Source organism: Micromesistius poutassou, assembly GCF_964030765.1.
Source record: "Micromesistius poutassou genome assembly, chromosome: 18".
NCBI classification, from domain to species: Eukaryota; Metazoa; Chordata; class Actinopteri; order Gadiformes; family Gadidae; genus Micromesistius; species Micromesistius poutassou.
This window is the reverse complement of record NC_140288.1, coordinates 1,490,665-1,515,456: the sequence shown is the minus strand read 5'-3', so window position 1 is coordinate 1,515,456 and position 24,792 is coordinate 1,490,665. Positions and strand designations below refer to the sequence as shown.

The window sequence follows — 24,792 nt, the reverse complement described above, 5'->3', positions numbered from 1 at the left end:
GCTAAGAGAAGGACTTAAACGTAAGCCTCTCCCAGTGATTAACGATGACTTTCTCTCCGGTGATTTAGGGTTAGTGCGATGTGGGATTCAGTTCTGAGAGACGAGGAGAGGGCAGGAATCCCGGGGGGGTTGGGGGGGGAGGGGGGTGTTGGCTCGAGGATGAAGGCCCACTTTAATATCGTAGGTCCACCAACCTCATCCCCGGAGATCCAGGACCAAACACCGGCCAGGAGTGGCGACTTTGACCAACTGTACTTGTGTACTTCTCCCATAGAGTGAATCCTCCAAAACATTGATTAACATTTCGACCTGGTGCTGGGCTGTGGTGGCTTAGCTCTCAATTATTAATTCATAAACAAGCCGATCTGGCTCCTGGCGGGCAGGGATGTGGATCGAAAGTATGCCACACCTAGCAGGACCAACTGAAGGAAGATAGTGTGTCTAAGTATTTTTGATGAAGCTGAAAAAAACTAAACTCCACCAAGCCGGTGAACTCTGACTCACTCTTGACCAGCTCTGTTCAAAACAGCGATTGGGGAGGTCAATAGTCCAAGAACAAGCTAGGCATAGCAGAGTTGCGCTACAGGGGCCGCGTGTCTTTTTTCTAGGAGTCAAAGCTGTTCCAGACAGTAGAAGACCTTCTGCCCAGCGAGCGGTGCTGGCCCTGCCAGAAAAAACACTTTCTCACGTTGAAAGGAATGCCCATTCCGCTGCCCCTGAGGTCGACTGCTCCTCCGGGGGTTCTGATGATTGGGTTGATAATGGCTTTGTGTTTCACGATGTACCACTGTCGCACCTACCCGTTGCGAAAGCAATCCTCCAGGTGTTGGAGCGGTCCTCATCGCGCTGTTCCTAGTTAAAACACGGTTCTTTGGTTTCAATGCGCACAGGGTGTCCCAGGGAGTTGAGTTGGCTAATAATATCCACTCCGCCAATTTGATAAAGAATGTTTCTAAAAACAAGTTGCTTGTGCTTCGTTGCCAATACAAGCTACGCCGCCGCATGAGAATTGTTCTTGGACGTAACTTCACCCGCCGTCCTCGGTTAACCTGCCACGAAGGAACGTGTAGCCGGGCAATGCTCTGCATCCACTCCCAGTGGAATACGCCAACCGCTGACCCCCCCACGGTCCAGAAATATCGGCTTTTGTCGCAGCTAATGGTCGGCGACGGAGAAATAGTTCCGGCTAACTGCTGGTATACTCTGCTGGAAGGGTTTCAAAGATCCCCCAATCTCTGCAACCTCGCCATTCGCATCCTTTGAGCAAGATGACCCCCTCCTCACCCCCTGCTGCTCATTAATGACGAATGATGTATCTGAACTCACTACGAGTCACAGGAAACGCTCACTCACAGTAAGCGGCACACCTCTTGCTGCCTGACGTGGGACTGGCCGCGACACAACTCTCTGAACTTCCCTCTTCGTCCGCCTCGGCTCTCCCTCGACCGGCATCGCCATGGTTACCGTGTCCAACACCGCTGCCCTTATTAGCACTGTTTGCGCCGGGCTGGGGTGATGAAAGACGGTGGACATCCGTGGACGCCAATCTTTTTTTTGCAGCCCCTAAAGCGGACCGTCGCTCCCTCTTCTCTTAAGGGATCGGCTTAATGAAGCCTCGGGGCCTGGGCCCCCATGGGCCTGGAGGTTAATTTGTGATAGGGTAGCCTAGGGTATAGGAGGCCTGACACCTGCAGAGGGGACGCTGCTGCTGCTGCTGCTGCTGCTGCTGCTGCTGCTGCTGCTGCAAGTGGCCCTGGCTGGTCTGTAGATAAATCAGGGGTTTAAGTAGACAGGGCGCTGGCACTCTGTCAAGGCCACTGGCGTCTCTCCCTTCAGTCGGGTTATATCCAGAGTCACGAGGAGAATGGGTTTGGAAGTTATAATAATGGGCAGAGATCTTCGAAATGCCCCTTGGCGTTGTAAGGATTTTAATTTGAGTTGCCGTGGTTGAAACCGGAAAGTGTTTGTGAGGAAGAACTTGAATTGAATTGCATTGCAGATACACTTAAAGAGACGGTTTCAGGAAATGGTTGATTTAACCCGGAATCGCTACAGCAAATGCAATCAGTTGGCTTTTAGTGGCTTTGGCCTTGGGGCAACAATGCCACTATCAAGCCACACAGCTAGAAGTAATCTCCTAATCTAACTGGCAGACTAGCAATAAAAGAAGAGTTAAAGGAGACCCTAACTTTGAAGAATCACCCCAGTGCCCGCAGCCTCCCCCAGCCCTCCCAGATTCCTAATATACTATTCCTGACGTGTATCTGAAATAATCATCTGCCAGATCACTTTGGATAGAAGCATCAGCTAAACGGACTAATCCGTAGAGTAAGTGTAAGTCGAGTAAAATGACTTGGAAGCTAAAAAGTGCAGACGTGGCAAAGTTAATGATCCAGCCTAATAACGCAGAGGACCCAGATTCCCAGGCAGGACAAATCCCCTTCTGCCAAGGGTAATGCCTCGGGATGATGGATGGCCGGTCCATTTCCTGGCCCTCAGAAGAAAGCTAGTTTCCAACCACAACACACATTCCAAACAAAGCGAGACGCTCTGCTCTCCCCACCGTCCCCCCCCTGTCCCCCCCCGTCCCCCTGTCCCTCCCCCATGCTTATTGTTTTTGAAAGGTCAGCACTTTTAGTGAAGGTACTTGAATTCTCCTGTAAACAGGAAACAATGGCGAGAGGGGGTGGGGGGGAGAATGTGGTACTGCCCACAATCAGTACACAGCTTGACTTAGCATAATTTTAGGTGTGTGTCATGTGGACGCGCCCATGGGGTGTTGAAATGTTGAAACACACGTTTTGTGTGTTTTGTACGTGCCGCTGCCTACCTTGGCTAAAGCCTCTTGGTTATATTTAGGCATCAGTCATGGCAGGTTGAAACCTCCCTATTGTGAAAGCCCTCTTTGACTGATTGCCCCAGAGCACACCGTCAAATAATCATTCATCTACAGCTCTATTCTCACACCGATGGTTTCTGCAAGGTGAATGCCAGGGCACTTCATGCACCGTGACTGTTATGAGGACGTCTGAACTGAATATACCAATATGTTCCTGTGTTGTGTATGTCCTTATATGGTCATGTGTCGATCGTTCACTCCTTAATTTGGAGTGCAAAGAAATGCACAGAAATCTGATGACTTTCTGGTGCAGAAACCACGCCAGTGTTTTCCTCCAAAGTAAACATTGCAAGGCCAGTGTTTCTGGAGCTGCCTCTGCAATAGCGTAGCTGTGAGTCACAGGATGGATAGCTACTTGCTTCTGTTTGATTAACATCTCAGCTACTCGTGATATCTCATTCAGTGGTCTATTATCTCATTATTGGCCCTACCCAACCAACTGTGCTCGGTAGATGATGAGCACACAGATGAAGAGGAAGAAAAGTATTACCCATTTTTTGTGAGGCGTGAGCCTCACGACTTTCCCAGAAGGAAACGTCTGAGATTTATTCCCTTCCTCCCTCCAAGGACAGCTGATAAACCGCAGGAAAAGAGCCGGAAGTACCTCGCAAATGACCACATTTTTCGCCGGCCTCGTCAGCGCTATTTTTACCCCCAAAAAGACCCCGTTTGAGTGGGACGGCCTTGGTTGTGATGGGGCCCCCACCGTGTAGAGCAGGGAGGCCTGGTGCATGGTATCCCACTGGGGGGGGGGTCTGTCTAAATGGTAAATGGACTGCATTTATACAGCGCTTTTCTAACCAGTTGGCCACCCAAAGCTCTTTACAATGTTGCCTAACAGTCACCCATTCACCCACACACTGACACACCGACGGCGGAGTCCACGATGCAAGGCGACAGCCAGCTCGTCGGGAGCAGTTAGGCTGAGGTGTCTTGCTCAGGGACAGCTCGACACTCGGCTAGGACGAGCCAGGGACCCTTCCGGTTACAAGCCAACCCGCTCTACCTCCTGAGCCACATGCAGCCTTGTCTAGGGTCCCCTCTCTCTTCTGGCTGGTGGTCTACCACCCTCCATTGTCGTTGCAGTCGCCACCTTCTTGCTAATAAACCTGATAAGGTTCCTGCACGGGTTCAGTGAGGCGACGCAAAGAGGAAGCCGGGCCTCATGAGTGATGATGAATCGTGTTTCTTTAACCTTGTCTGATAATTGCTGCGCCATCGGTTTTAGTCTGTGAATGAGCAAGTCCAGGGTTTGGTCATGTATTCACAACATTGTATGCTGTGATGTATGTAGACTCGTTGTTGTCATACTTTGTTATCCACATCATGTCCGTGTTAAGTTATAATCATATCTTGGCAACAGCTCACCTCCCCTCTGGAGAGCCATGGAGCTGCAGTCGGCAGTATTGATTAAGGTCCTAGATGGAGACAGAGGTTGGAGCTCTGAGCTGCTGTAGTTCTCCCGTGTGCCAAGATGGACGCTTTCTCAGGCAGTGTGAGAAATAACTCACCCAGACATTAAGGCTGTCTGTCTCCTCACCTTAACGTCAAACTTTGGCGTCATGGTGGGTCTTTGTGTATGTCTGAGAAATGATTGTTGAATGTTTGCGTGTGTCTGACTGGGTGAGACACACACACACTCACTCACTCACTCACTCACTCTCACACTCTCACACTCACTCTGGTATGTCTAGTTTTTCTCCAGTGCGTGTCTCTGTCCAAGTGTGTGTACGTCAGAGTGTTCATTGCAAAGAACACAGACACGTGTTGTCAGAAGGACGTTCCATCGGTCAGAGAGTCTCTCTGGCCCTCCTGAGACCCATTAGTACGGCATGACCTCTCCAACATGGCCGCCTCGTTCCCCCTCCTTGCCAGAGGCTACAAACACTCTTAACGGTGTGAATGACCTTCTGTTGAAACCAAAGTTCAACCCCTTTATCTTTTTCTTTAACTCTTTAGGTCTGTTTTCTGTCAATTTTAGCTTTGTCAAAATGTCAGAGGACAGAAAAAACAGAAAAGATGTAATTGTAAACCAAAAAATTTCCAAATACCAAAGATAAGTATTATAATAATGGTTCAATTCCTTGCCTCGATAGTTTTGTCTTTCATTCTTATTTTCAGTTGGTGGTTTGAACTTGACAACCCTAATTGTAATCGTTATGGGGGTGGGTGGGTTTATGAAATGGAATGTATTCTCACAAAGGCTTAAGCTTCGGACTGAGAGTGATGGATTGTTGGCCCACAACACGACTCAGTGTTGATGTTAGCAATGCTCGCAGTGTGATCCGTCTTCACTTCACCTCACTGAAACCGGTGTGATGGGACAACTCAAACTCTGTATCGTGTACGCACCACTGTAGACATGCACTGAAATGAGCTGATTTAATCAGTAGGTAACTAACGGAAAAAGTCAGTTTGTTGTCTGCTTTATCATGTGATGTTTGAGTGATCGAAGTGATTGATTGAACACATACCTGTGGATTAGCAGGAAAATCTCCACTGCACATCTGGTGTTTAGCTTGGCTTCATGCATAACACAAACAGATTTCAAAGTCTGTCTGTCTGTCTCTGTCTAACTTTATAGACATGACAAGAAGCATGTTCATATTGCCTACGGCCTACAGTACATATAAACAAACAAACAAACAAACACGGCAGCAACAACGGCAGTTTCTAAACAACAATAAAATGACATCATCCCCCTCCCTCTCTCTCTCTCTCTCTCTCTCTCTCCCAGAGTCTGGACGAGCTGGAGGATGATGACGGTGGGGACCGGGAGAGGAAGATGGAGCAGCAGCTGGTCCAGGCCAACACGGTGCAGAACGAGGCCATGACCCCCGCCCCGGGGTCCCCAGAGTCCCCGGGCCCCCCTGCACACCTGCCCCGGGTAAGACCCCCCCCCCCCTCCCCCCCCCCCCCCCCCCGGCCAACCACCTCCACATCATGGGACCTGCTTCACTTTAGCACACGCCGTGCTAACGTGCTAACGTGCTAACCCAAGGAATGCACTCGCGTTGCACCAGCGCCCGCCGCTAGCGGTAGCTCGTGGCTACAAAGCATGAGCAGTCTGGAACTTTACAGGACTGTCAGATATTCATCGCTTACGGTTCACCAATCTCCTGTGACCTCATTATGTACTTGTGGGGTTTAATTTGAATAGGCGTGAGTCACAGTTGCATCCTCAAAGGGGTTTTACAGGCCCATGATACATACAACACACCCTAGCCTTCCAAATGTATATCACATTCAATCATGCTCTTTTTCACCCTTTAAATACATTCAATTTCATTTGAAGGGTTAGTACTTAAGGGGACATAATGGCTGGGATCACTAGTCTAGTCGATGTTCGACACCAAGCAGAAACCCCACCTAAAGTCTACCTGTAGGAATCCCTGAGCAAGATGCCCTAACCCATACCTGCTTCTGAATGACCTGTCTCTTTACTGTCTAACCCCTACCTGCTTCTGAATGAGCTGTCTCTTTACTGTCTAACCCCTACCTGCTTCTGAATGACCTGTCTCTTTACTGTCTAACCCCTACCTGCCTCTGAATGACATGTTCAGAACTGTGTAACCCCTACCTGCCTCTGAATGACATGTCTCTGTACTGTCTAACCCCTACCTGCTTCTGAATGACAAGTCTCTGTACTGTCTAACCCATACCTGCCAATTCAGATACCATGTATCTGAATTCACCTTTCGGCGCTTTGGATAAAAGTGCATGCCAAACTCAATAGTACATGTATTGGCAAGTAGCCGTACCAAAGCTACAGGCTAATATACTTCACGTCTCCATAAATACTTTAACAGGTGGCAGAGTTCAGGGTTACTGTCTGTCGAAGACGTTTTACTGCGGTGTGACTGAATATTAGAATCTTAAACGAGGACAGCGTGTTCCTTCTCCAATGTGACGTGACAGTTTCATGTAATATGTAAAATACACAGGCTTCAAAAAACGTTCTGCGGTATTAGCGGTTTTTAAATGAACGCGGTGGCTTCTGAGCCGTCTGAACTCTGAACGGCGGGCGTGACCGTTTCGGTGCCTTTTTGTTTTTACTTTTTAGCAGAAGACAAGGTCTGAACGGGTCGATCTTGTTCAGAACTCTGCCGTTTGAAGTGAGCGGAGCAGACGTTTAAATGGGCTCCGTGAGTGACAGCTTCTGTGCGCTCCGCTGAGATTTATTCCCCAGGTGGACCGGTTCTTGTTGCGGCTCAGCGAGTCCTCTAGTACTTTTCCACTTTTACAGACACACACACCGTAACACGGCATGGATATATTTTACAGGGATCTCTCTTATGTGATGGATATAGCTGAACACGGCACTCGCATGCAGCAACAGTCTTGACAGCAACCTGTCTTGAAATGACACACACACGCACACCGAAGCCTAAAGAGTCATAATAAATGCAGGCTATTCACGTGTATCCTTCTATAACACATGTTTGAAATTCCCAGAGCAACATCTGTCAGACGTAGCGGTAACGTATGTCAATATGCCCCGTTGCGGCCGTAGGTTTCGAATCCCACCTTAGCTGCTACATGTCCTTCCCACTTATCTTTAAATCCCCTTTCGATGTCTGTCTCCTCGCCGCCTATCCAAGTCTTAAAATGCCGAGCTGTCGAAATGTATCCGAAAATAATGATACAGATCTGCTCATGAGCTCTCGTGCAAGTCTGGCTTTTTGGGAGCCTTATCCCCGCAACCCGTCAGGTGCCAGGTGGTGCTCACATCCCTCCACCGGCGTGACAGAAGCTTGGAAGGCACTAAGAACAGAGCAGGGGACGCTCTGTCCCGGCCAAACTCCCTGACTGCTGTCAGAAGGGATGCCTCTGGATTAACACGGGCGATGCAGACGAGAGGAGCTGAAATCGTTAAATCAGCCCCAAAAAAAGCTCTGCCTGGCCACAGACAGGGATTAGGGTTTAAAGCAAAAGGCCTCGGGCCATGTCCTGGCTTGTTGTTTTGTGTTTTAATTGGGAAGACGCATACAGCTCGACAGATGTAAGAGCAGTACAGTTTAATATTCCTTCAGACGGGCGACGGTAACTCAGACATTCAGTAGTATAACATTTATAGTACTACGACCGTTTAAATGGATACACCAGCCACCAACATGTGGCTTTTGTGTTTATTGTGTGTGTCTGACTGGGTGAGACACTGTGTGTGTGTGTGTGTGTGTGTGTGTGTGTGTGTGTGTGTGTGTGTGTGTGTGTGTGTGTGTGTGTGTGTGTGTGTGTGTGTGTGTGTGTGTGTGTGTGTGTGTGTGTGGTCTAGTCTAGTTTCTCTCCAGTGCATGTCTCTTTCCAAGTGTGTGTGTATGTGTACGTCAGAGTGTTCATTGCAAAGAACACAGACACGTGTTGTCGGAAGGACGTTCCATCGGTCAAAGAGCCGCTCTGAGACCCATTAGTACTGCATGACCTCTCCTACATGGCCGCCTCGTTCCCTTTTCTTGCCTCCTTCTTGCCTTGGATTCATCCCTCTCTCATCAGCTCTCTCTGTGAGGGGCCGGGGCCCTGGACTGGGGTTCCTGGAAGCCTATGTGATCACTGACACGTGAATGTGTGTATCTTAAGTTCAATCCTTACCACTAGTGCGTACACGCACGCATGCGTGCATGCACTCACACACACACACACACACACACACACACACAGGCAGACACACACAGGTTGACACACACCCACACACTCAGACACACACACACAGGCAGACACACACAGGTTGACACACACCCACACACTCAGACACGCACACAGGCAGACATACACTCAAGCAGACACACACGGGCAGACACACACGGGCAGACACACACACACACACACACACACACACACACAGGCAGACATACACTCAAGCAGACACACACAGGCAGACAGACATTCAGGCAAACACACGTAGACACACACTCAGTCAGACTCACTCCCTCCCTCCCTCTGTGGTCTAGTATCCATAGGAGGGGAGGGTCCGGGAGAGACCCCTGGCGGCCATGTGTTCCTTGTTTACTGAGGGAGGTGAAGCCTTACAACGAGAACCATGCAGAACCCACCGCGCGGAACATTCCAGCGCCGTCTTTTGCTTCTCATGTGCTTCCAGGGTCTTTCTGTTTTTTTGCTCTTTTCACTGTTACAATCGTTGACGGTTTTCGCTTTATTTCACTCCCTCGTTCACTTTTTCTCTTTCACGATCACTCACGCTTGTTTCGTGCTTTCACTCGCACTCTCCTTCACGCTTTCACCATTTAGTTCTTCACTCTTCTTCTTTGTCTGCCACTCAGCCATTCAATCAGTAAAGGGCACCAATTTTGACGAGACTCATTAACATTTAATTGGCTGATTTCGGTTACAAAAAGGGCAATCATGCAAAGCGTCTTATCTGAAACGGCAGCACCGGGGTTGGCGTTCAGCATCATATACACTCAATACTAATGCAACTTGTATTTGTTTATTTTTCATTGTCTGCCTGAAGTAGTGCTTCCAATGGGCTGCTAACCAACAGCCAATGGTGTGTGTGTGTGTGTGTGTGTGTGTGTGTGTGTGGGCGCTTCTTTTCCTCCTGCTCATTAGTCTCATTAGATAAAAGCTTCTGAGAAAATGACTTCATTATTGTAAGATATAGGATATTCCGATTATTCATTGAGCTCATTGCTAGCCAACATATTGTCTCTACAAACAAGTATCTCGCCAGCCTTTTTTTTTTTTTTCCCTTTCAAAGCTTTTATAACTCCTTTGGGCATTCAACTGCCAATCATTCTTAGTTATTTAAAAATAATTCCGTCAGGGGACCCGAGTGCACGCCACCGCTTGTAGCGTTTTATTCAGTTAGTCATTTCTGTTGTTGAAAAAAAAATGGAGAGGTGTGATTGGTCGAGGCGGGTCGCCAGGCAGTCGGCGGGGACGCTGACTGAAGAGAGCTCTATTGTAGAGCGTGGCACAGCGTGCTCTGAAGAAGAGATTCCCCCGGGACTGAATGCACCGTCAGGATCACAGAGGAGTTTCTAAGTCTCTCTCTCTCTCTCTCTCTCTCTCTCTCTCTCTCTCTCTCTCTCTCTCTCTCTCTCTCTCTCTCTCTCTCTCTCTCTCTCTCTCTCTCTCTCTCTCTCTCTCTCTCTCTCTCTCTCTCGGGACACCACCACAAGGAATGACAAAAATGACATTCAAATATAAGCTCATACTCGTTTGGTGGGCCCTTTTTCATTTTTAAAGCCGTGAATAAATGTCTCAGAGTTCCACTACCTTACACATTTAATGTGTTTTTATTCAGTCCATGTGCTCAACAATCCCACCAGAGCTTGGCTCGTCACGCCGTTTTGACCGGCTTTTTACCGTCTCGGAGCCAGCAGGATACACTTCAGCACAGCCGTCGTAAATGCTCAGTCCATAGGGGACCTTTAGAAACGTGACACTTGATACTTTGCCGCCCCTTGTTTATCTTCTGTTTCCTTCTGTTGCATCACTGCTTGACAAATCCAAGAGCTGCACAAAAAAACAACGTTAGGATCCTGGACACGTTGCCACAACTGTCCACCGAATCAATCACTGGTGAGCACAGTGAGCAAGCCCCCCCCCCCCGAGTGCAAATGATCATCCGAGCAAGCTCCCTGGTACCTGCCCAGCTTCAAACTGAACCTGTGTCTTCTGAGGCATGCCGGGCTCGAGGCTTCTTTAAAGCCAAACTTCGGTAAACCTCAGCCATGTGACCAAAGCCCTGAAATGCTCGCCCCCCCCCCACCAGAGAACAAGTCTCCACCCAGGATTACCTCGAAAATAACAAAGGCAAAATAACAAAAAGTGCACCGATGGAAGGACGGATTGGCACACTCCGTTACTAACCAGGGAGATCACAATGACAATAAAGTTAAATCTGAATCTGAATGTACCTCTCGCCCCCCATTATACTGCAGCCTCTCGCTCTTGCTTTTTTTCTTTTTTTCTTTTTGTCTGTCTGTCTGTCTGTCTGTCTGTCTGTCTGTCTGTCTTTGTCTGTTTCTGTCTCCGTCTTTGTCTGTTTCTGTCTCCGTCTTTGTCTGTTTCTGTCTCCGTCTTTGTCTGTTTCTGTCTCTTTCTATATCTCTGTCTCTATATCTCGGTCTCTCTCTCTCTCATGTCTCTCCCTCTGTCTCTGTCGAAGTCTTTCTCTCTATCCATCCGTCTTAATTTCTGTCTCTGTCAAATGCACATCCAGTACTCGGGATGAAAGGTCTTATCTGTCACCGCTGATCAACTTCTCTGTGGGTCCCCTCGACCTGTCACAGCGAATCTGCTCCCGTGGCGAGTGCTTTGATCGCTAATCAATCAAAACGCGTGGTCGAGTCGGTGTTGATTGACCATCCACATCTGACCTTGAGGTGGCCAATAATCGGGTCGTCTCATTTAGATTTTTGAAAAGGTTGATGTTGACGTTCGTTTTCTAACTTGTGTTGTCTTTGTTTTTGTTGCAGGAGACTCCGCGGTCGGGGGGTGTTCGCCACAAAAGGTCAGACTTTTATTTTACCTTTTCTATCGATTCATTTATCGATCCAATTCATTTTTATTTTTGTATTCATTGATTTACTTTTGTGTTCATTTGGAGATGCAAACGGGTGTTTATGGGTGATGCCTCCCTTGATTTATAAATTAATAAAATAATGTGCACCACTGTGTGATTGAATTGCATTGCCCCCACAAAGTGCCTCCTGCTGGTTTTAACCAGTGCATTTTGAAGTCTTTCATATAGTCTAATATGTTATATATTATATCTTTAACATTATAAACTTGGCCCAGCGAGTCTCCTTCACAACACAATGCTATATGAGTCACATTATTTCTCTTAATTTAATAATATTTCCACTTCCTAGAGCAGGGCAAACTGCGCCCTCTGAAATTATTCAAATCTGAGGCTTCTTGCTTCAAGGGCTGTGGTCCTTTCATCAGAAGAAAGTCTCTCACAGCCAGAACATCCTGAAGTTACTTTGCCAGTCGCCTACTGACACCGCTGGTCTGGTCATTTCATTAAGGCGGGGGTTTTGATTGGCCAGAGACCCTCTCTCTCGCTCTCTTGCTCGAGCTATCTCGCTCTCCTGCCCCTGCCTCTCTCTCCCTACTCTCTCCTAGCCACTCTCCTCCCTAAATGTCATATTGCTGGGCACTAATGGAGTGTGTATTATCTGTTTGTGTGTATTATCTATGTGCACATACACCTAGGTGTGTGTGTCTGTTTGTGTTTGTACACTATTTTTCAACACCTCATTATGTTTGGGACAATTTCTTGGAACTGAACCGTGAGCAGATATATTGTGGCTCAAAATGGGGCTGCCATTTTAGACACCTCTTTTGTGAATTTTGTGTGTGTGTGCCTTGACCCAAATGTCACGCACACTTTCACAATTTGCCCATGTACACGTAGAGGGGACTGACCTTAAAGTGTTGAAATGAAGAGAGAAAAACATAAGACCTTACAAATATATGGCGTCTGCAACGAGAGCCATGACTGCACTTGAAGGGCTTCAAGGTTGTTATTTTCATCAGAAGAACTGGAAACTACGCTGCAGAGATGGAACAAAAATAAAGTATAAAATGAACTGTTGATTCAGTAAGTGCCACTTTACAGATGTGGGATCTCGTGCTTTTCTGAGAAGAAAAAAATGGTATGATCAAACATGGAAAAAGATTGATTAATAACTTTGTATCTGCCACTTTTACGGTTATTACAACAACGTCAATGCTATGTCACCTAGACGTTAACTGGGCTCCACGAAACACAAGAATGGAGGGGGCTGGTGTTGAAGCTGGTTTATTGTAGAAGTTTGTAGACCACGATACATGGCCTGGTGCTCCATGTTGCTGTGCGGGAGATCTCTCCCTGTGTGAGGGTGATGCACACTGATTACTTAATGTGCAGCAGGTGTGCGGCCTCAACCAGACCCAGGTGAGGCTGTGTGGACCAGCCGTCGGCCACACACACTCCAGTCATATCGTTTCTTCTTCCCACAATCTCAGGCCCCCGTCCACACGGGCGAAAACGATATTTTCCCCTCCGTTTTTCCTTTGATGCATTTCAGGAATATCTCCGTAAAGACGGACTCATGGCAAAAACGCATCTAGCGGTAGTACATATTCAAGACCACGGTGTGGCGCTGGTTCTCCACCAACTGCGCCTGCGTGCTGTATACAAACATACGGGAGAAAGCAGTTCTAAAACCTTGTAGATTGAGCAGAAAATACATTTTTTTAATGTGCAGTTAGTAGAGGGCCGTTTTTATCTTATCCACCCTGGGACCTGGTTTCAAAAAAAATTGTTTTCGGCCACCGAAAACGCCCGATCCGTCTGGACGGTCAGCCCAAACGCACAAGACGTATGCGTTGTCACAAAAAAAACGTTTCTGTGTGGATGGGAATTAAATCGTTTCGCTCTAAAAGAGCGATACTAAAAATAATATTCTTTGTTCATTGTGCAATATTTATTGCCCTAGTATTCATTTATCTCTTCTTCATCAAACACAATGTGTGAGAGACTTCAGCCCTTGAATCAAGAAGCCTCAGATTTCAATAATTTCAGAGGCCGCAGTTCACCGTGCTCTAGGATGTGGAATTACTATTAAGTAATTGGATTTCCCCCAGAGAGGGTTTTTTGACCATAGGGACTATCCATAAGTAGTGGTGATTGGTCAAGGTGGAGTGAGGGCTCGAGGTGGAGGTGGTGGTGGTCGTAGTCATGGGTTTGGGTGAGGGTAGTGGTGTGGGAGGGAGTGATATTTATTGGCGATGGTAGAGCAGGTGGGGTAAGGGTGGTGGTAGTGGTGCCTGTGTGCTGGAGGTAGTGGTTTTAGTGGAGGTGGTAACGGTTGTGGTTTGGTGGGGGTGGTGGAAGTGGTATTAGTCGTGGTGGTGGGGAAGGCCCGGTTGGCGCCTGAAGTTTTCAGATACTTTTTTAAAGAAATAAAAGTACAAAAGGAAAGAAAATGCACTCAAAATGAATATATACAAATTTGCATGAATATTGTTGAGCGCGAGGGACTCAGCGCACCGCAGACAAGCTTTAAAGGACGCGCACAAAGGCCTTTGTAAAACGTGTTTCATCCCTCTCCTTAAGAACATCGACATTCAAAGGAAACCTTTCTTGGAGCGAGACGCAGGCAGAGAGCCTCACCCCACTCTCGCTTGAGGTCCTCGCACGTAAATTGCCCCCTCTTCTCGCTCATAATCAAAACCCTTTTTGCCGTCGCAAAGTCTGTAAGAAAGGCGAGGGGGACGGGGGGTGTGATAATGCTTGCCTAATTGAAAGAAGTGGAAGGGGGTGGGGGGCGGGGGGGTCGCTTTCATGTCTGAAACGTCTGCGGCACTCTGTTAACGTTCAGTTAACCCAGTCTGGAGTAGCATGGACTTGACTGTACCGCTACCTGCAGGAAGTGGTGGCAACCGGGAAAACGTACTCTCTGCTCAATCCGATTTTTGAGGTTTGAGAGGATGGTTGAAAATAAAAAGTTTATAGACGACAGTGAATAAGTTAAATAGTGCTGGCTTGGGTTTGTGTGTTACAGTGTAGATTCACAAGTACTGGGTAACAGCGACTGTAACGGCATGTTACATTTGTTTATAGTTTAAGAATAGGTGAAAAAGTGAGAGTTCTGCACTAGGTTATGGTAAAGCTGCTCCATAACTTGGTTCATATCAAGTACATGCTGTTGAAGGTGGTTACATTCTGTATTACAAGGTGTAATACGTTTGTAACGAGGACATTTAAGCGTTCACAATGTGTTTTCTTTGTTACAGCATCTTGGGTTGAACTTCAGCACTGACTCCTAATCACTTGGCTACTTCTAGAAAAAAAATCGTACTCATTGTTTTAAGATTCCTATAGCTATCTTCAGTTCAGTTCCATTGTTGCTCCAACAGCGCAAGCTTCTGATGTGTTCTCAGGCTCACCAGGAACTCTGTTTGGATAACCAAACGTTTGAATGACTCTGAACTGAAAAACGTATCGTCCTGTCGTTTCCGTAGCCCGTCTGCTGGCGGTTCGGCGGAGGAGGACATGGGAGGAAACCCCAGACAACCAGCGCCTCGCCAGCCCAGAGAAACCCACGCCTCTGGGAGCCTGGAGAGGAGGATGGAGGAGCTGGAGAAGGTACGCTTTCAGCCCGGAGGTCAACGCCGAATCTCTCTATTACATTTCGGTCTCATTTCATTGCCCTCCAAAAACCCAGTTAAAAGGCTCAATGCGCCCCGCTTGGCAGTGCTTATGTGTCGGAACGGTTGTAGTAAAACGCTTTCGTAGCTAGCTCGCTCGCTAGTTGTTACGTCCTGCTACTGTACAACTGATTTATAGGCGTCTTTAGGAAACTTTTTTTATTTATTTGCTAGCTAGCTAATAAGAGCTGCTAGCTGGTGTATCTACATGGAGCAGGGGAAGCTTCCTAGCTAGCTTGCTAGCTGTCACGTCCTAGTACTGTACAACTAATTAAAAGTCGTCTCCAGGAAACTTTTATTCTAGACGGCCTCTCGGTCATTCTAGCCCACTTACCTGTCGGTCGTCACTCTCCCGTCCCTGAAGGCGGATGAAAAGAGCTCAGGGAAATATAAATAAAAAGAGAGTTTCTCTACAAAAGGTGACAAAAGTTAACCTTTCCTTTGAGGTCTGACCCGCTGTGTTCCTCGCTGGCGACCTCCTCCCTGTCCGGGTATGTGGTGACCTTTTCCATTGTGGAGATGTTTCTCTGGAAGCCCTAGACCCCCTAACTGCCGCGTCTCCAGTCCGTCTCCGACTCAAATGTCACCCAGAGTGTTAAAATTATTCTAAAAGCGACTCACTCCACAAGAAAAACCCAACTTTTTTTCTCTTTTGTGGGTGGCATGTGGCTCAGGGGGTAGAGCGGGTTGGCTGGTAATCAAAATGTTGCTAGTTAGTTCCCCGGCTCCTCCTCCTAGTGTTGAGATGTCCCCTGAGCAAGGCACCTCACTCTAGCTGCTCCCGACGAGCTGGCTGTCGCCTTGCGTGGCTGACTCCGCCGTCGGTGTGTGAATGTGTGCATGAATGGGTGACTGTTAGGCAATATTGTAAAGAGCTTGGAGTGGCCAATGGTTAGAAAAGCGCTGTATAAATGCAGTCCATTTACCATTTTATCCAAAGAAACTTGAATTCAGTGAATTTAGATTCAATGAAGGAGCAGGTAGGCATTGGGGACTCTGAGCTTGATGACCCGTCATGACCCTTCAAGAAGCCTGAACCTGTAGACCGGGACTCCACCTCACCGCTAGACTATGCCAGTCTTTGACCCTCAGTTTAAGTGTCGTATTCTAAAGTTAAATTGTTCATTATTCACTGGAGATGGTTTTCACACTCTCCGAAGATAAGGTTATTTTTCTTCTTCCGAGCACTTTGAGAGAGGAGAGGCCCGGAGTCTGGATCAAACCACCACCTAATCGCTTGCATCTTGAATCCCCCCGCGTGAAATGTGTTTCCATGGCAACACGTTTCCTGGCTTATCGGCGACACATTGAGAGTACAGCGAGGGGGGGGGGGGGAGAAAGTATTGGCGGCCGTTTGCGATTGCGGTCCCCTCCATTGTGTTCCCGAGCAGCAGTACTTACCACGACGGCAGTGTCACGCAGCAAGAGATCAGTGTTTATGTCCTCCGTTACATGTGCTGTTGTCTCAGACAGAAGAGACACGTGACCTACAGAGTGAAGATAACGTATTTGACACACGCTCCTCATCGGGGGTACACAGAGTTTGTACTGTTACCTTTGGAAAGGAAGACGCTTTTCTTCTTTTTTTTTTACAATGCCTCCATTTAGATGAAGGCAGGTCAACCAGGAGGTAGCAGTTCTGGTGCGTGCAGCATCAGCTGGACGCTTTTCTTACATGAACTGAGAGCTAAACAAAGTGTGACACGCTAACCCTAACTTGACAAGCTGGTGATTTGCATGGTTGACTCCAACGTCATTTGGGGCGGGGGGGTTCTGTGAAAGGGTGAATGTGTGTGTATTTGTGAATGGGTGCATGTATGTGTGAATGGGTGGATATGTGTGTACTGTATAATTTTCTTTTTTATTTCATGTTGCTTTCTAAAATTCTCTCCCTGCGCCTCCCTCTACCATTGTTGTCTAACTCTCTCTCTTGCTCTCTGTCTCTCTTTCTCTCCATCTCACTCTCTCTCTCTCCGTCTCACTCTCTGTCTCTCAGAGTCTCTCTCTCTCTCTCTCTCTCTCTCTCTCTCTCTCTCTCTCTCTCTCTCTCTCTCTCTCTCTCTCTCTCTCTCTCTCTCTCTCTCTCTCTCTCTCTCTCTCTCTCTCAGAGTCTCTCTCTTTCTCTTTGTCTTTCTTTATTTATTCTAACTGCAATTTGCATGTAATTTGGTCTTTGGCAGTGACTACCAGTTTTGGTCTGGCAAAGGTTAGCCAAAATGTTTAATGTTTGCTAGAGACCTGATTAGAGGATTTTTATGGGCAAATTATGTGATCAGTTATTATTAGCTTCTAGTAGCTAGGTGTACCGCCACATCGTTAAGTGTATCTGTGTTCGTCTGAGCCTGTGGGGTCATGATGGCTTGTTTCGGTGCCCACTTTTATGTGTTTTTTTAAAGCCATGTGTCTGTGTCTCTGTTATCGTTCTCTTTAAAAAGCCTTTGGTCTACGTCAGTACTATCGATCGACCAACTGCCTTTTTAAATCGTATTTATATGTTCAGCTGTATATAACTTTATTCTGTGTGTGTGTGTGTGTGTGTGTGTGCGTGTGTGTGTGTGTGTGTAGGAGCTTCTCCGGGAGCGGCAGGAGAACGACAGGCTGCTGAAGGACAACGAGGAGAACCTGGACCTCATCGGCAAACTGAAGGAGGAGATTGACCTGTTGAACAGAGTAAGGGTCTCCCTCTTTCTCTCCCCCATATCTGTGTCTCCTTTCCCCACCTGTCAATCATTCTAGTGTCCTAACTACCTCCCTGTGTATAAATATCTGTCTCTCTGTGTGTCTGTCTGTCCCTCTGCCTCTGCTTCTGTCTCTGTCTCTTTCTCTTGCTCTTTCTCTCGCTCTCTCTCTTTCTCTATCTGTCTCTCTGTCTCGGTCTGTGGGGTCTGGTTTGTGTTAATGTGTACCTTTGCATGGACCCATGTTTAGTGCACATGTGTTCATGCTCTTTATCCACGGTTTGTGCCCTGTGTGTGCATGTGTCAATGCGTCTTGAAGAATTCCCCGACAGCTGTTTACTATTCCAAACTATTCCTCTGGGTCTCCAGAGGTTTTTTGGTCAATCAAATACAAATAAACCAGGCAAATATTTAAACCCGTGCACGTTTCTCGTGCACAGTGCCTTGGACTTTAAAATCGTTGCACCCAACTTGTATTCATAATTCATAAAAACAAATCGAGTCTCTCGAGTCTCTCTTTTATTTATCAAGCAATCGTCAGAGTTCTCTTTTATTTATCATACAATCACCATTGTGCATCATTCCCAAATCCTTGTTTCGCTTTGCCCTTTCGGATCGTACCAACATCCTACGGCGGGGGGGGGGGGGTTTGTCGACCGCATCCCAAACCAACTGAACATTATGTAAGCCGGGGAAGCGGACTAATTCAACCCAGCTGGTTCCAATCACCAACTAACAGGCCACAGAGCTCCTCATCCCCAAAATTCTAACTCTTAGTGCTGGCCAAGTTATTTAACACACACGTTACGCTACAGCAACGGTGAAGAAACGGCCTCTTGAATGAATGAACGGCTTGGTGCTGCCCGGTTGTTCGTGCGTCGACTCTCTCTGCCCTAAGGGGAGGATTAACCACCCCTGTGCGCCGCTTAAAGCATCAGGGGCAGAAGCCACTTAAAGCAGAGGAAAAGCCACTTAGATTAGCAGGGGAGTGTTGGGAGAGAGGCTGCAGCCCAACGGAAGGCTGTTTTCATTTCCCCAGCTCCCGGTCTTAACTGTGTCTAAGTGAAGCCGACCGCCGACCGAATCCGTCTGGACCTGTCCCACACAAACAGCTGTGTCGCGGACGGATAGACCAATCAGCCTCCACTTTGGAGGTGGTTGGTCTCGTGGGACGTTTTTTCGAATTCACCCGAGGAGGTGAATCTCCCCTGGGTCGGGTCGTGCCCACCGGACAATCGCCGCGGTTAGTGTCGGGCTCGATCTTGTTTAGGGAGCCTCGAACCCCCCTCGACGCCGAACGAGTCGTCTCTGAAGGTGGCGTGATGGGCCGGAGTCTGTCTGTCTGTCTGTCTGCTCCTCCCGTCTTCGGCTGTGTCTGAGGTACTTTGGTGCCATTTGTATATATATATATTTATGTATTCATTTATATATAACTCATTTCACTTTTAAGAATTGTTTCTCAGACATCAACCGGTGTGTTCAGAATCCAATCTTGACGTACGAGGGAAACAATCATTTTCAAGGAGCTGGATGTGTCCCAGATTTGAAATATCCCCTTGCGACCGGAGTCAACGGGTAATATTTCCCTATTTTGACGGATGTCTCAACGTCTTAAGAAAACAATCCATCCTTTCAGAGGTTCAGTGGTTACAAGGAGGCCTCCTTGGTGGGTTGAAAATAGTCAATAGATCCGGTCGATTTTGATCCATCATCCATCCATCAGGTCATCAAGCGTCCCAGCAAGCCCCCTCTTGGTCACGCATGAAGCGCCCGTTCTCCCGGGGGCCACCGCGCGGCCTCACCGCAGGGGGTCAAGTGTGTTTTTGTTTGCGTTTGGATTCGAACCCCAGACCTCAAAGTCTGGTTATGGACACTCAACGGGGTCTCTCGCATTCAGCAGTCAAAATAACTTGAGACACACACACGCACACAAACAGACACGCACACAGGCACGTACAGACACACAAATACACACATAGACACACACACACGTCATCACAGAGACACACAGACACACACTACTTCCCAGCTTCATGGTGCTGGTCCCGGGTGTTTCCAGAACATTCCGACTCTGTGACCCTGACTGTCAACCGTACATCAACATCCCACGGCCCCGTGCTCCTCGCTTCTTCCGTGGTCGGCAGTAAAACAGCGTTGGCTTTTTGGCGTCTGTGACAGTAAAGCTCAGAGAGATCACACGAAGGGGCTAGAGTGGAGGATGGGGGGGGCGGAGTTGACATGGGGGGCGGAGTTGACATTTGGGTGGAGTGGATGCGCTGATGAAGTTGTCATGGGAGGGGGTGGGTGGTGTTGAGATAGGGGAGGAGTTTAGATGGGGGGTGGAGTTGACATGGAGGGGAGGAGTTTAGATGGGGGGGTGGAGTTGACATGGAGGGGAGGAGTTTAGATGGGGGGGTGGAGTTGACATGGAGGGGAGGAGTTTAGATGGGGGGGTGGAGTTGACATGGAGGGGAGGAGTTTAGATGGGGGGGGTGGAGTTGACATGGAGGGGAGGAGTTTAGATGGGGGGGTGGAGTTGACATGGAGGGGAGGAGTTTAGATGGGGGGGTGGAGTTGACATGGAGGGGAGGAGTTTAAATGGGGGATGGAGTTTACATTTGGAGTGGATGTTCTGATGACGTTATCTTGGGGGGGTGGATTTGAGGTTGAGATGGGAGTTTTGAGTTCACCTCCTGGAGGGCTTTGCTCGGCTCCGACGCGTAGCCTGGAGAACCAACAAACAAGGCAGCAGTCGGTAGTCCATCAGCGAGGAGTCCGTCCCTCTAAGGGATGGACGGAAGCATGTTAACGGCCCTGGCTCTGGTTCTCACTGCAGTTTATTCACTCGGAGAACCGCAAAAAAATTCCACTGGGGTTAGGAGAGAGTCGATGCGATTCCAAGGACGTGAAGCTTGTTTCCATTTTCATCCTTTTTTTTAAAATATCGAACTCCAACCGGCCTAGTGACGCTATCAGACCCTCACCCCCATCCCCTCCTCCTCCTTTCCTCCCCATCCCCTGAGCCCCCTCCCCCCTCCCTCCCTCCCTCCCTCCCTCCCACACCAAGGCTAAATCAGGTCGGCGCCGCTCACAGAAGGAAGTGATGAACTCATGACTCCAGGGACGTGTTATTTTGGGAGGGGAAAGGGGAGATAGCGCCTCGACCTCTCCCCACTTTCGATCCCTTTACAGAGGCGGTCTGTTTAGAGACGCCGGGACGAACCGCTGCCAGTGGGGAATACACGAGCGGTGGCTGGAATACAGATGAGGACTTTGGTTGGAAACGTTCAGGGGGGTGTTTGACACAGCTGGAGGTGTGTGTGTGTGTGTGTGTGTGTGTGTGTGTGTGTGTGTGTGTGTGTGTGTGTGTGTGTGTGTGTGTGTGTGTGTGTGTGTGTGTGTGTGTGTGTGTGTGTGTGTGTGTGCGCGTGCGTTCTCCTCCTCGCTGTGCTGTTCAAGTGTTCTGGCCCTGATCTTTCTGCCACGGCCGCTAATGAAAGAAACATGAAGTCGAGACAAGTGTCACTTTGGCTAAAGGAGCCGTTGAAAGGGCTCCCTTGTTTGCGGCCTAATTAAAGCAGTTTGTGTTTGATTTGGCGGCGATCAGTCCGGCGGAGCCTGGTGGAGTGGTAGACCCCCCCCCCCCCCCCCCCCCGCGGCGAGAAAGACGACTAAAGTCCACGCTTTCAGTGCGCACACTTACAGCCACTCAGAGGAGTTGGCTGGTGGAGGCAGCGTGATGAACATTAATGGATTTGGTTTTTTCGTCTGACGGCTGCGTACTGCGCCCCACGCACACACACACACACACACACACGCAGACGTCTTGAGGCTTGTCACACCGCTTTGTGTTTGTGTTTGTGCGGTTCCACTTGGTGTTGACGTTTGGGGCGGAGTGGACGTCCTGATGAGGTTGAGATCGTGGGAGGGGGGGCGTTGAAATGGAGGGATGTGCGAGAGATCGGGTCGGAGTTGGAGATGGAGATGGAGATGGAGGGGTGTAGTTGAGAGATGGAGAATTGTGCACGAGACTGGAGGGAAGGAGTTGGCGTGGCGGGAAGGAGGTTTGAAAAAAAGATGTAGGATTAACATGAAGGGGAGGAGTTTGGAAAGTAAAACAAAGTGTACATGGAGGGTGGTGGAGTTGATAGGGGGAGTGGGGGGGGAAGGCTGCACACTGCTCCACACACACACACACACACACACACACACACACACACACACACACACACACACACACACACACACACACACACACACACACACACACACACACACACAGAGGTCTTCCGTCTTCTCACGGCTTTTGTGTTTGTGGTTCCTCTCTGGTCTTCTCCAGGACCTGGATGACATTGAGGATGAGAACGACCAGCTCAAGCAGGAGAACAAGACGCTGCTGAAGGTGGTGGGTCAGCTGACCAGGTAGAACCCACCGTTCTGCCAGGCGGGAGGAGGAGGAGGAGGAGGAGGAGATGGAGGAGGAGAAAAGAAGGACCCACCTGGTTCAACCAGAGGCCCGGCTTCTCCCCACCTTGGGTAGAAACATCGCTCCCAGCCATGCCTCCGCCACTGTCCACCCCTCCACCACAGCTTCAGCGGGCCACCAGAACGGACCAGAAGATCTCGCACAGCCACAAAGTCCGGATGGCGTTCTCCATTTCAGTAATTACAGGAAGAGAACTGGAGGCGAAAAGGGTTTTTGTTGTTTTTCCGGTGGTGGGGGTTTTCCTGTTTTGCTGGAGAGGATCTTCCAGAATGGAATATTTAATGTAGATTGTATTGTATTTTCTCTTTGAATAAAAGCTTATAAAGTATAGAAGAAGTGAAATGAATGTAGGACAAGTGTAGGTGTACTGCACCTTTCAGAGTTTGTTCAGGCTAAAGCGATAAATATTCAATCCTTTTTAGTCCACTTTGCTGTAAAAGGTTTAAAAGGTAAACCAATGCTAACTGTATACATAGCCTAATGAGTTATGTGCTCTGCAAATAAACATGATTTGATTTATCCAGGTGGACACATTCTAACGTGTTAGACGGATAGCCTAGCGTTATATAAGTTAACCTCTACTAACTGGTTGGCTATCAAAGGGCTAGCCGGTTTATCTTTTGTAACTGGTTAGCCAGCTAAACGATTCTAACTGGTTAGCTATCCTAGCGTGGTAGCCAGTAAACAGCTCTATTGAGGCATCATTGAATGAATGCTCTTTGCCTTAAAAACCTGGATTATATCCTGGATCAGTACCATAGGCTGGAGCCCATGGTATTAACCATGGTATAAACGAACACCTGATCACTGCTTCCATCCCACAAATTGCGCTTTAAAGCCTTTTTTAATTACATTATTTGTATTAAAGAATGACTCACTGGCAGATTAATTTCATGCCGCTAGCATCCAGTAAAATGTTTAGCAACACTTTCATTCACAGTAGGAAATTAAAGGTGAAATGTGTTGGATTTAGTGGCCTCTAGTGGTGCGCTTGAATACAACTAAATACTCTTTGTATTCATTTGGTTAAGTCTGTTCTGCTTGCAACTAAATTCAACACACTTCACATTTTAAGGAAAGTAGCTTTGGTAACGTTGTACTATGCAACTATCACACATCTCAATCAAGAATATCAAATTAATTGTTTAGAATTATTTTCCACTTTCAATGATAAATCGGTTTAATGTGACTATTTGGCTGGAAAGATATTCCATTTTGCTTATTTTGTCTCTGTTGCCTTGTTGTACATTCTATGTGGACATTTCTTGGAAAAAGTCCTTTCGTAATTCCAGAGTTTACATGTGTTCATTTCTTGTGCTTCTCGCCGTTGACGCCAGGTGTTCTGAATCACACCTGTGCCTTGTTGAACTCAAACCAAATCAACCCAAGGATTGTGGCATTCCAAGGAAAGTACTATTTGGACAAAGAAACTGCATTTCTATTTCTATTGTGTTGAGAAACTGGCTATGCTGGGAAAGCCAACTGCCCCCCCCCCACCCCACCCCTATCCACCCCCCTCTGTATATAGATCAGTGCATTCCTCTGAGAGGCGCTCTGTGATTGGCCCACGAGTTCATGTCTCTCGGCGTGCGAACAGGCCCAGTGAGCGGCAAAAAGACAGAAACATCTCTCCATCTCATGATTTTAGACGCTCAATTGACCACCGCTGTCATATCATCCACCCTTGTTCCGCACATGCACGCACATCGCACAGACGTTTACACTTAAACGCTCACACACATCACAGACACAGACCATCACACAGGCATGAAGCGTCACACAGGACCACATGGAAACGCACGCTTGAACACACGTGAATGCTTGCGCATACAATCTAGCACACTCCCCACATTGGAACATACCGACACACACACACACACACACACACTCAAACAGGCATGCAGTCTCAGAAACACACACACACACACGTTCATAAAATAAAACATTTCTCCCACATTGGAACATACACTCACACACTCACACACACACACACACACACTGAAACACGCATGCAGTCTCAGAAACACACACACACACGCGTCCATAAAATTCCACTACAGACAGCAGAATCCTCTTTCTCCCTCCCCGATGTGAGTGTGCAGCAGATGAAGTGGTTTTAATAAAGGTCTGATTATCTCCCCCTGCAGTCGACTGGCTTATGCTTATTTGGACTAATGAGACGCACGGGCCGCAAGGCCGTCCGACGTGGCAGCGCTCATTTCCTGTGGCTGCCTGTCAAAACACACAAAAATACACACTTACGCACACACACACACACACACAAATAGACACGTGTTTTTGTTACACACACGCAGGCACAAAGACACACACACACACACACACACACACACACACAGGGCTTGGCAGGCTGGGTTATTCGTTCCGGCTGTTCGTCTGGAGTGGACGCATATCGCGTAACTCTTAACACACTCCTCAAATCATGACTTTTATCCAGGAGGCGGATGGGGACTGGAGACTCATAAATCTCGGACATGGAAGCGCCTCTCCTCCCTGCCCTCTGGAACTAAAGCTCCCGCTCAGAGCTCCGTGTTCATAGAAATCTG

The 24,792-nt window shown here is 48.1% G+C and overlaps 1 protein-coding gene across 2 annotated transcripts in view; it reads left to right on the top strand.

The window, feature by feature from the left end:
• Nucleotides 1-24,361, top strand: part of pawr (PRKC, apoptosis, WT1, regulator) — a 48,773-nt gene extending 24,412 nt beyond the window's left edge. For both annotated transcript variants that reach the window (XM_084483170.1, XM_084483171.1), the window contains exons 3-7: nucleotides 5,637-5,786; nucleotides 11,341-11,375; nucleotides 14,879-15,002; nucleotides 17,630-17,734; nucleotides 22,082-24,361. In XM_084483170.1, coding sequence (XP_084339296.1) covers nucleotides 5,637-5,786; nucleotides 11,341-11,375; nucleotides 14,879-15,002; nucleotides 17,630-17,734; nucleotides 22,082-22,168 — 501 coding nt within the window. In that variant the 3' untranslated portion in view covers nucleotides 22,169-24,361. The remainder of the gene's footprint in view (nucleotides 1-5,636; nucleotides 5,787-11,340; nucleotides 11,376-14,878; nucleotides 15,003-17,629; nucleotides 17,735-22,081) is intronic.
• Nucleotides 24,362-24,792: the final 431 nt, after the last annotated feature.